The sequence below is a fragment of the Chelonia mydas genome, chromosome 2, assembly GCF_015237465.2.
Source record: "Chelonia mydas isolate rCheMyd1 chromosome 2, rCheMyd1.pri.v2, whole genome shotgun sequence".
NCBI lineage: Eukaryota > Metazoa > Chordata > Testudines > Cheloniidae > Chelonia > Chelonia mydas.
The window spans coordinates 87,553,960-87,566,459 of NC_057850.1; the positions used below are offsets into that span (position 1 = coordinate 87,553,960).

At 46.6% G+C, this 12,500-nt stretch overlaps 1 protein-coding gene and 1 long non-coding RNA gene across 2 annotated transcripts in view; one reads left to right on the forward strand and one right to left on the reverse strand.

Annotated features, from left to right (window-relative positions):
* Positions 1-12,500, forward strand: part of LOC122464501 — a 52,165-nt gene that overhangs the window by 32,453 nt on the left and 7,212 nt on the right. The gene's annotated exons all lie outside the window — the stretch shown is intronic.
* Positions 1-12,500, reverse strand: part of PIEZO2 (piezo type mechanosensitive ion channel component 2) — a 432,480-nt gene that overhangs the window by 4,262 nt on the left and 415,718 nt on the right. The window contains exons 50-52 of the mRNA XM_037892875.2: positions 10,954-11,126; positions 6,739-6,858; positions 4,517-4,596 (exon numbers count right to left, since the gene is read on the reverse strand). Coding sequence (XP_037748803.1) covers positions 4,517-4,596; positions 6,739-6,858; positions 10,954-11,126 — 373 coding nt within the window. The remainder of the gene's footprint in view (positions 1-4,516; positions 4,597-6,738; positions 6,859-10,953; positions 11,127-12,500) is intronic.

A 12,500-nucleotide genomic window follows, 5' to 3' on the forward strand; every position in this document is an offset into this window, starting at 1 on the left:
ATTTCTTGCCTTCTCTACTGTTGTTTCCCAGAAGTGATTGTATGACGAGTCAGTGTGCATCCCACTCAATACCTCTTGCAACAAGCCAACTTTCTTCATAACGCTTGCCAATGACATGTTTGGGCTTTGAATTTTTGCATTAGCTTCTTCTACAGGACCCATGGCTTTCTCAAGAATCGTTAGTATAAAGTACGCTGAAAAAGATTGAAGTTCTTTGAGAGCTTCGAGAATCCACTACATTTTGAGCCAAATTCATCTGAAGAGTAACTAAATTCATCTGGGCAGTTCATCATAGCCTCTTAATCATGGAACAGTGATTTAATGCTACTGATCCTTAGTGTCCATCTTGTTGGGCACAGTAGTCGTAAAGAAGGCGCCCTTTCACTCTCTGAATGCTGCCATACCCTTTGGTGACTCCCTGAAGGCACTGATGAGATCTTTCACCATTGAAAACATATAATGAAATTCTGGAATATTATGCAGGGCAGCCTGCGTGGCAAGGATAAGGGAACATGCAGCACAGTGCACAAATTCTGCTCTCAGCTCTTGATCCTTCACTCTGGCTTGGACCCCAGTAAATTTGCTGGACACATTACTGGCTCCACTGTAACACTGCCCTCGGCAATCAGAAAAGTGGAAATCACACCTGAGAAGTGTATCTTATACAATTTGGAAAAGAGACGCAGCATCCATTGTGTCAGTTTGGTAAAACCCAATAAACTCCTCATAAATCTCCCAGTCTTCACTAGAAAAGAACCCTAAAGAAAAACTTACTTGTTCTTTTCTTGACAAATCAGTAGTCTCAGCCATTACAATGGCATAAAACTTTGAAGCCTTGATCTTTTGCACAATTTGTCTGAGCGCCATCATTTCGATTTCATTAATAACCTCATGTGACAATCAGTTGTATTTTGTGTGACTAAGCCACTGTCTCAGTTCCTCTGACTCTGTACTGCATAGCAACAAGAGCTGCATCCAATCTGAATCACTCTCATTATGTCCACGTAATGCTATGCCTTTGTGAGCTACGTACTGAACACAGTTAAAAAGCTTGTGCAGCGCATGGGATTCTTTTCTGTAACTGGCCGACACTAGTGCAGAAGCATTTACCTGTGGTTGCAGAGCAGCCTACTTCAGTATCGCTTCCTTGCGACAAGAGGATTTTTCGTGTGATGTAAAACCACGCACTGTGTGTCTCCAGTCTTGAAATCCAGATGAAATAAACATTGGTTCGACCTTGGTAGAAAATATTAAGATCTTCTTTGCAGACTGAGCAAAACGTTCTGTCTAATTTGCTATTGTACTCCAACCATGTAAATCTTGATTGCCAAGATTGCTGAAAAGTCCTTTTCTTATCTTGTGGATGTGCCATATATTTCTTTTGTATAACTTCAGTTTGAAAGCTGGGTGTTGAACTCAGGCAGTCACTTGATGAATTACCCTTTTCTTCTTTTTTTCTCTGGGTAACTTTATTAAGAATTTATCCATTGTTGATTATTACTGGTCCTACAAATCAAGAATTTGTTGCTGGGATAAAATGAAGCTGCAACGCGTCGGCGCCACAAGATTACAAGGGCCAATTAAAAGTGGAAAGTCAGAAGCAGCATTCACCTGCTTCAATACATTATATTTTGTTGTATGCGTATACAACCAATTATATACTTAAAGGGTGTAAAATAATCAAGCATGGTGCTAAACACGACCATACTCTCATGTAGCCCCAGGGCTAGGCCCAGAGAGGACTCCCCGCAACCCTCTCCCCGCTGGCAGCAGCAAGCTCTGGGGGAGGTGGCTCCCACTTCTCCCCAGCAGCCCACTCACCCTTCACCACTGTCACTGAATGTGCTCCTAGGGCCCCCCCTTGCCTCCCCTGTGCTGGGTGCCGGGAGGGGGCTGCCATCACATGGGACCGCCTCCCCTGTTGGTGCCCCTCACCGTAGCCTCACTGGGGGCTGCCTCTTGCCCAGCATGGGGCAGGAGCAGTGACTGCAGGCGGGGGTGGGGGGGTGGGTGGATCAGGGTGGTGCAACACTCACCCAAGCCCCAGCTGCTCAGGTCCAGGAAGCCTCCTCACCTCCCCTGTGGTGGGTGCCGGGGGTGGGGGCTGGCCTCCACTGCTGCAGCCTGCTGCCCCTCACCGTAGTCTCCCGGGGGATGGGGCTGCCCCTTGCCCAGCGTGGGGCGGGAGTGGTGGCTGCAGGCAGGGGTGTGGAGGGCATGGATCATACGGTCGGAAACTCACCCAAGCCCCAGCAGCTGCTCAGGTGAGGTCCAGACTCCGTCCCCCGGAAGCACCCTCAGCATTGCCTCCCGGGGGGTGCCGGGGGAGGGGAGGGCTGCCAGTCATGTGCTCGCCTCCTTCCCTCCTCCCGCCGCAGGTGCAGCAGCCACCTCAGCCTGCCGCCGGCGCCGCTCTTATGCAGTAGGCAGCAGCGGCCACCGGCGGTGGCGAGGGAGTGCAGTGCAGAGCGGCAGGGCAGCCGCCCACTTGAGGCAGGGACGCTCCGGGGGAGGCGTGCGGGGGTGGCAGGCAGGGCGGAGGGAGAGACCTGGCTCCGAACATTGGTGGAGCCAGGCCCCTGAGCCCTGAATATTCCTGGAGCCCAGGCACCACAGGCCCATACAACTCGCCACCTCTGTTTGGGAAAGGAAGGGAGAAGACCCATTAAGAGGAATGTGTCAGAGCTCTTGTGTCAGGTTGGCTTTGTTTCCATGGAGTGTTTGGATTCATATGAGAATTTCCCATTGGGTGGGCTACTCCCCACTTCCTATTCTGCAGAGGGTTGGACTCCTTCCCCCTATACTATCTGTGAAGAGGAATACAGAGCCTGGGGCTCCTCTCCAGTACCCTGGCTGCCTCCTGCTGGTAGATGTGCTCCTCACAGACCATTGGTTACCATCTTCCTTCCTTCCTCCAGCCTGACTGGGGACATGGAGAGGGACAGAGCTGGTAGCTGAGTTGCAGCCAAGTCTCCCCTCAGGTACTCCGCAGTCATGACCCCCTCATTACCATCAGCTCCTCAAAAAACAAGGGAAATTCTGACAATGTCAGTCAGTACAGAGTTCAAGCTGAGCAGCAATGCCTCATGCCCTTCCAGAATGTTGAGTGCACCAGTACTTAAACCTCTGAAAAACAGGAAATACAGAGTTAAGGTACACACCAGCGCCGCTTTGCAACTTTCGCTCTGCCCTCTGGCACTGGCAAAAGCCACTGCAGTTATACTGTAAGTGTGTTTTAGGAAGGCCTGCCCTATAATAAGCAGACATGAAGAATGACTTGGTAAATGTGTCATTGCATGTGTATTGTGTCCCACAGAATTGTATTCTCTTATTCGCCTGCATGCACTCGATCTGACCTTCGCTGTGTTAGGGACACTGTACTGACTGGTGCAAGGATTACTTGCAGCACATTGCCACAACTCACACTGTGACATGAGAGGAGCAAATGCACCCAAAAGGATCACAATCCCCTTGTTTCTGGGGTGAGTTATGTTGGTTGCAGAAGTAGAGGAGCAGAATAGTATATTCTTGCCCTGGGGATTTATAGTAGTTGGGTAGCATATGTGACAAGGCACTACAGAGGTAAGTGTAGGTGGTCGACCAGAGAAATCCTTAGTACAAAGGCCAAGAGATTGTAAGGGGTTATAACAGCCGGTTTCTCTGAGGTAGTCAGTGCATGTAGGAGTGGTTGAGTACAGGCTAAGTGTAGTCAGCTGGTGTTCTCTAAGCCTGCCATGGTCTGATGGTTTCTTCTGCTGTGCCCACATGCTGTGTCTCCACAGCATTCCATATTATCTGGAAGGATAGAGTGCTACAACATCTGTCAGGAGTGTATGGGGGCATCACTCAAAGAGGGCAGAGTTAAGGTTACAGGCTGGGGCTAGTGTGCACCTTAACTGTATAATTCCTGGTTTTCAGCGGTTTCTGTACAGGTGCACTTGTCACTCCAGAAGAGCATGAGGGTTCGGGTTAACCTTAACAAAGTTTTAACTGCATTAACAAAGTTTTTGGGCAGTTAATTCTTACTTGTTGGTACAAGGCCTAACACTATGGGGCCCTGATCCTTGGTTGGATCTACCATAATGCCTAATTATTATAATAATAATAAATGAAAGCCCATGAGGATGCCTAACTATGCAATTTGATGACTGACTTCAGGTATCGAAGTTTTAAAATGTTGCTATTAAATTCTCCGTGCCTCCACTTTCCCATCTCAAAAAATGGGGGTAAACAATGTTCACACACCTTTGGCAAAGTGCTTTCAGCCCCTCAGCTAAAACATTCTATATAAAGGGCTAAGTATTTAAACATAGCTTTGAGGGTTTTTCTTGTGTGAAAGGTGCTGGGTCGATAGCTCTAGAGCCCGATATCCTCCTTTTACCCACACAATAGCTACAACAGAGCAGAGCAGCAGCCCAACCTTCCTTGACACAGTCCCATTATTACCTAAACAGCCTTGTGTGTTGCACAATGAAAAAAAATATACACAGAGATAACCACAGCCTGGAGTACATACCTTTCCATAGTTGCTTTATGGGTTTTGCCAGAGAATCACTAGGTGCCTTGATGTAGTATGGAAACATCATTTCTAACGTCCTGCAAGAAAAATGTGACAGCAAATGATTCCATATTTTTGTATCTTTATAAATTCCCTTAGACGTCCCTCTTGGGGCAGCTGTAGAATATGATTCCAGTTTGAAGAAGGCGAGTACTTTGCTGTAATTTTTGGACTGGATTCTGAGCTCACATCAGCTTTGAACCAGTGTCACTCCATTGACTTTGATGGACTTACCAGTGATGTTCTGCCAATATTTTAACAAAAGCGTTCCATTCAAAATTTCCCCACTCACCGGTCATCAACCATGAATGCTGGGTATGTGTGTGCACAGGGAGCAATGAGGGCCTGGGGAACGCATTCCTTTGTTTTCCCACTTAAACAAAAATATTGTATCACACTATCAAAAAGGAGAGAGGCAACACACCACCACTTGCTAAATAAATGAAGTACATCTGATGGAAATGTTTATAATCTCAGAATAGTACAGTGTTCAGCTAGTGCTAAGCTTGGGGAAGACCATGTGGGAGTGGGTGTAGCTTTTATAAAATTACTGCCTTCTGAGAATGGGGCTTACAAATACATCATTTACTTCTTGAATCAAACAGATCCACACCCTCCAGGAAATGCCTTTATTTAAAAAGTATGAGAAATAAAATATTTAAAAGACACGCAAAGACATACAATATAGACCTATATGCAGCCATATATCTGTGCAATAGACCTACATATATTCTGAACAAAAAGAGCTCTCAACCATCCATGTAGCAGTATCTGTTGCTTTGCACTGACTCACCAGACATTTTAGGCTTCAGAGTGACGTTCCTGGAATCTTAGGGTAGGTCTATGTTAAAAACACTGAAGTGATACCGAGTGATCACTTTGTGAAAAGTATTCACCCACAGGTGACAGGGTGTTTTTGCCTTTTATTATTTTTCTGTGAGAGTTCATTTGAGACCATAGCAATTACCTGGTTTCACCCACATATTTGCTTTTGGGGCATTTAGTGATCACTCTATATCTGACCTATCAGTCCTCATCCTCAAAGGAAACCTGTACAACACTTTCAAAAGACAAGCCTGGGAATTTAAATTCATAACTTTGCTAGATGCTAAAAATCATAACACATTAACAACTCCCCCCCCCGCCCCCGGCTGCTTTCTCTCTCTCTCTCTGTCTCCTCACCCCGCTTTCCCTTCCTCCCTATGACTGCAGGGATGTTAAAGGGCCACTTCACCTCGAATGGTCCTTTGAAAGGTGTGTTAGCTACTTATGCTAAACAATCTGTTCCACCTTGTGTTTAGCTGTGACACTCTGATTAAGGCCTTGTCTATACTGCCACTTTACAGTGCTGCAACTTTCTCGCTCAGGGGTGTGAAAAAACACACCCCCCCTTAGCACTGCGAGTTTCAGCGCTGTGACGTGCCAGCGTAGACAGTACCCCAGCACCGGGAGCCATTCTCCCAGCGCTGGGAGCTACTCCCCTCGTGGGGGTGGTTTTTTTACAGCACTGGGAGAGCTCTCCACCAGTGCTGGTGCCGCAACGACATAGCCACGTTAAAGCACTGCTGCGGCATGCTAGTGAAGACATACCCTGAGTTTCCCAGACCAGAAGAAGGGCTCTGTGTGGCTGGAAAGCTTGTCTCGCTCACCAACAGAAGCTGGCCCAATAAAAGATATCACCTCACCCACCTTGTTTCTCTAATATCTTGGGACTGACACAGCTACAACACCGCTGCATATTACCTTTGAAGTAACATTTATTAGTATAGGGCTAGAATGGCCTTGGCCTTTGTGTAGGTGCTAGGAATTTTCACCCCTTTATAGTCTGTGCAAAAGCCAGGGGCTCTGCCAATCCTTGTTGCCAGGAAAGTGGAGTTGGCGAGGAGGACACAGTATGCTGCACCATCCATACATGCTCCCCGTCTCCCGGTGTGCTAGAGAACACAATTCCTCTCACAGCTGCCCCACTGATGGTGCAAGGTGTGGCCCTCACTCAGAGCTTTGAGTAATGTATTCACTTGGGTGGTGACTGTCCATTTTGCTGTACATTCAGTGAAGTATGTTTCAGTTTTATGGTATATGCTATGCTATGAGATTACATTATAGGTAACAACTGTGTACCTGTTAGTTATCTGCTTTAAGAGAAACATCTGTATGAACAAGTCAAGAACATAACTTACACCTTCTTTACCGTGTGATCCCCAGACATCATTGTAGCGATATTTTCTCTAGTTTTGTTCAGTAGGTTACAGGAAAGCTTATCCGATGCTATTTCTGCTTTTGCACCAAGAGAGAGGTTTCTATAACAATAAATGAAAATGAAAACAGAGAGTGAAGCTCAGTACCACACAATGCCCAGTTCTCTGAGCTGTGCTTAGCTGATGTGGGGTTGCTAGTCTATCTGCATGGTGCTGATGGCCCTTCCCCATATCCTGTCAAGCATCAGGCTACCAAGACAGTACGCGGAACCCGCAGCTGACGTTTAGTGGCCTAAATCCCCCTGCTATTATTGATCATGGCTTTATATGGTTCAGAGGCAATTTTTGATAGTACAATGTAACTGTGTCAAAGTCAAAATAGAAGCCGTACACAGAAACCTGCCTGACGGCTTGCTTTTGAACACAGAGGCCAGATGTTGGCCTTGGCAGATGGCACATGACACCTCGTTGCCTGAATAACCACAACTCCAACTACCAATGTTCTCCGAGTGATTCTAAAGACTTTCATTATCATCAGTGGGCTCATGTACAAATGAAATAAGAACATGGTATTCATCCCCTCATTCAAACACCACTTATAAATCAGGGTGTCTAGGCTGAGGGCTCCTGGGGCCCTTGAGACAAGACGAAAATGTGTATTTGATTATGAACAGAAAACATGTTTCCCCTGATGATTTTTAAATGGAAGTGCCTGAATCAGCCCTGTGCACCCTGGGGAGATGGATGGGGGCACTGCTTTCCCAGCTCCCTCCCACTACTTCCTTTGCAACCCCCTAGGGCACTGATGGGGTGAGCCAATAAGGTTCTGTTCAGCAGCTGCCCTGCTGATTGCATCACAGGACAGAGAGGAGGGTAGTTCTGGCTGCTCCTTTGCCTGCTTCCTTGCTAGGCTGTGGGAGCTCCAGGGAGAGTAGCAGAGAAGCTTAACTGGCTCTACATGAGCCTAGGGCAGCATCTAGCAAAGGCAGGCCACCCCCTCCATCTCTCCCACCCTGCCTCCCCCGTCCTCCCAGGTCCTCCCAGTCACTTAGGAGAGCTTAGGAGGGGGGGAAAGGAGAAGCTGAAAATCAACAGCCAATTACAACACAGTTCCCTGATTCTCTGTCCCAGCCCAAATTAGAGCAGCCCAGTGACTGTTCTAACCTCCATCAGCTGGTAACAGTCCTCGTTAGACCACATGGCAGCTGTAGGAAGCTGGAATGCAGTGAAAAAGTGCCACAGCCGCTCCTTTCCCTCCACATCCCACATGCCCTTTGTGACAGGGGCTGCAGGGAGCGAGTAGGAGCTGGCTGTGTCAGCTCTCTGCCTGCTGGAGGCTCCTTGACGCTGGGAGCATCCCCAACAGTGGACTTGCATGTGTCTTCTGCTCCCCTATGTTGCCAGAGGAGCAGAATATACCAGAGAATCTCTCACAGAGAACTAAGCGCGGTCCCCTGACATTTTTAAAATCGGATGATTGGCCTTCAGGCTGAACAAGCTTGGCCTCCACTGCTGTAAATGTTAACCATGTAATATTCAATCATACTTACTATATAGTCCACTGCTTCCCAAAGATAAACGATCCAATTCATTACTGTTTTTAATTAAACTAACATAACTGATAGATTAGTTGAGGAGTATTAAAAATGGACTGTAGCTCTGAATAAGGAAGCTATATTTCCACTGGATAACAGACTATCTTTTCACAGTAATAAAAAACGGTCTAATTAATTATTTTTTAATCTTAAATAAAGTATCTTTTTATTATGGGCCCAATATTTGTTTTTGATTTATGTACACAACTCCTAGTAATGTAGCTGTGAACAGACAGCTGTTATGATAGGAGCCCAGGTGTCCATCTACATGATTCTTTTATCAGGGTTAGATATTACAATTCCCAGAAGCTGGAAATGGACAACAGGGGCTGGATCACTGGATGATTGCCTGTTCTGTTCATTCCCTCTGGGGCACCTGGCATTGGCCACTGTAGGAAGACAGGATACTGGGCTAGATGGACCATAGGTCTGACCCAGTATGGCTGCTCTTATGTTCTTATTAATGTGCAATCTGTGCACACCACAGCATGGCTCTTACAGGAGTGTAGCAAAGCTTGAAGGGAAGACTGTACACCAGGGGGCAAATGAGCCCTAGAGTAAACGGGCGCATGCCCCAATGAAGGGAATGGGCATTGTCTCTACTTAGTTCAGGGTGGCTCTAGATCAAGGGCGGGGAATCTTTTTTCTATCTGGGCCACTGACCCACAGAAAAAAACAGTCGTGGGCCACACACACACACACACACAGTCGTGAGCCCCGCGTGGGGGTGTGGAGGATCAGGGTTTCCCCTAGGCTCTGGGGTGGGGCCAGAAATGAGGGGTTCAGGGAGTGGGAGGGGGCTCCGGGCTGGGGGTTGCGGTGTGGGAGGAGGTGAGGGGTCCGGCTGGGGGTGGGGATGAGGAGTTTGGAGTGTAAGAGGGGGCTCTGGGCTGGGGCCAAGCGGTTTGGAGTTTGGGAGGGGGTTCCGACCTGGGGCAGGGGGTTCTTGGTGCAGGCTCCGGCTAGGCAGTGCTTACCTCAGGCGGCTCCCGGTCGGTGGCACAGTGGGGCTAAGGCAGAGCCGGGCCTCAGTGCTGCTCCCAGAAGTGGCTGCCATGTCCGGCCCCTAGGTGGAGGGGCTGGAGGTTCTGTGCAGGGGCTGGGGGCAGTGCACAGAACTTCCCTGATTGCCCCTGCTCCTAGGGGCCACAGGGACATGCCAGTCGCTTCCGGGAGCTGCACGGAGCTGACCAGACTTTTAAAGGCCTGGCAACACTAGCTTCCCCCTACAGCGGGGCAAGCCAGTGCTAGTGACTCCAGCACTACAAGGGGGCACCAAGGCTTGGGGCTTTCGGCCCACGGCCTGGAGACTTGCTGCGGGCTGGATCTAGCCCTCAGGCCGTACTCCCCACCTCCCTCTAGATGTTCAGGTAGTTAACTGCTTTTCATCTTGTGTCTTGCTATTTAATTCCTTACAGCATAAAGGGTATGGCCAATAGCGCTTGAGGCTGTAAAGCCGGAGCAAGAGGACAGATTGTTTCTCTTTTGTACCTTAATTTCATTTCCCCATTAAATTATCTGCTTATACCAAATGATTTTCCAAAGGCCTCGTCCTTCAAAGTGTTTAATTTACATAACTATTGATGAGCATGTTGTCTGAAGCAGATTTCCTATTAGTCTGGTCATTGGTTTTTAAACCCTAAGGTTGGGATTTTCATATTTTTCTCTTAACCCACTTTGGGGCCCTCCAAATAAATGGTTGTTTTTGAAGATTGAGGTTAGGATTTCAGTTTCTGGGTGCCCAACCTGAGGCCGCTGAAAATGACTGGATTTTCAGAGGGCAGAAGCTCTGCATGGTCTGAAAATCAGGCATCTCCAAAGTGCAGCAGGTTGGGCACTCAAACCCTGAGGAAGCCACGACCTCGAGTCACTGTTGACAATCTTGGCCTACGCTGCGTCCACCTTGTTTTAAAAGTGTCTTTTGGTCACCAAAGCTACAGTATCAGCAGAGTCACAAATGAAGTTGTTAGGGTTTTTTTTTACTTTTTATACTACCCTTAGCTGTATTTTTATGGCAGACGTGCTCTTTAGCATACTGCATGTTCGAATAAGGTCTGCAGTAGGCTTGGTAACAATCTTTCACTGGTAGAAAAGCTCAAGCATCATAGTCCTATTCTAGAACTTGCTTTTCCCCTATAAAGAAAAGGAGGACTTGTGGCACCTTAGAGACTAACAAGGTGCCACAAGTCCTCCTTTTCTTTTTGCGAATACAGACTAACACGGCTGCTACTCTGAAATCTTTTCCCCTATGTTCTTCCATGCTGAATCTCAGATCATTTTACTCCTGCTTTCATAGTTTCCACCTTGGAGGTGCTAATGCCTGGCAAAGGGCATTCTTGCTCAGTAGTTCTAAGGCAAGCTCCCCTTTAAAATTCATGAATGTTATTTTTTGTTGCTAGGAGGGCTCATTGTTGAGCGACAAAGATCATTCCCTTCCCCATCTCCTCCCCAGCCACCCACTCTCAGCCTTCCTGACCTAGTGAATGAGAGAATTGGATGGGAAAATAAACACATCACACATACAGGGGCAATGCAAAACACTTCCATTAAACTAGCAGCCCTAGCCCAATAATCAATCTGTCAATATCATCATACTATTTACCTTTGAATACTCCATGAAAGAACTAGAGTGAACTCAGCAGAAAAATCCCGGAGACCTTGAATCATTTTCTTTCTACTGGGAGGGCTGATAGTCCACAATGAATTTGAATTCCCTTCTAGTTCTGCTACAGTTATATCTTCTTTTCCATAGCCTTCTAGAAACTGCAAAGCACCCTGTACATGCAAAAAGAGAAAGGAAAGTTTAACATACATGAAACACACAACTATTCTTACAGGTCAGCCAGAACTATAGGTGTACTACTAATTATGAGTCTAGTGATTTGCACTGATGGTTTTCCTCAGGCACCAGGTAAGGCATAAGAGGAGAGAGGTTTACCCAAAATACAGCCCAGACTAGAAGTCAATGATGTGAAAAAAAATTGCATTGCTAGTGAAACTGATTTAAAAAACAAAAAAAACCCACCTAACCTGGTAAAAAAAACATTTGCAAAAATGGGCCTGAATAAAATTAAGCATGTGGATTCTATGCTTTCGTTTCTGAGGTCCTCAATACACATTTAAGCTAGTGGAGCTAATGAGTTATCCAGAACAAATTTTAATTTGAGATAATATATGTTCTAGTCCCCACTTGTTTTGTGTGGCACCTCAAACTTACTTGAAGCAAGTTCACAAGGGTGCCACACAGCACAAGTGGCTACCATTATATGTAATTCGTCTGACAAATTCTATGTGACGTAGATTACCAGACATCGCACTGGACCACGTGGTAACTTGAGGCTTTCTCAAAGTGCAAGGTAGAATTCAGGAGGCGCAAGATACCACACAACATGGCTGGGGGTATCTTCTTTTGGCTTTGGCCTTGTTTCCCCTTCTACTCTGGGTGAGGTGAGTCAGGGAGAGTCCAAATTAATGAATTTTACATTTCTATCCCCAAACCCCGTCTGCTTATATAAGTAACACTTTTAGCAAAGTGAAAATGGGGAATTCTGCATAGAAGAATGGGGCCTGCAGACTCTTGTTACCAAAGGAGAAGGTGAGTATGGGACAAATATTTGTTCCAACTGCTGGCAAATAACATGGCATAAGATGCATCGTGCTTGTTTTAGGGTAAGGCATGTTGATGGTGTTTATACTTTTAGATAATGATATGATGCAAAGCGTGTTTGACATCTTTTAAATAGAGTCTACTGAAAAACTGGCTACCACGTGCATTTAAGGTCTGATTTTGAATGCTTTTCTCTTACCAAGGAAACCTAAAGTAGCTTTGCAGACACTATTAAGTGAAATGATTACTGACAAACACTCAGGGTTTGTCTTAGGGAGGGTCCTAGAGCCTGGGCTGGAGCCACAGCCCAAATGTATACACTGCAATCGTATAGCCTCAGGAGCCAAAGTCACCTGACCAGGGCCAGCTGTGGGTATTTTATTGTAGTGTAAACATATCCTTAAAGATCTCACCCTTGGAAGCTCTTATTCATGTAAGTAGTCCTTATTTCAGACAAATTCAATGGAACTAATCATCTTAATAAGGCCAGCACTATTGATCCCTTATTGTCACCCAAAGGAAATTAAACAGAATGATTTGGC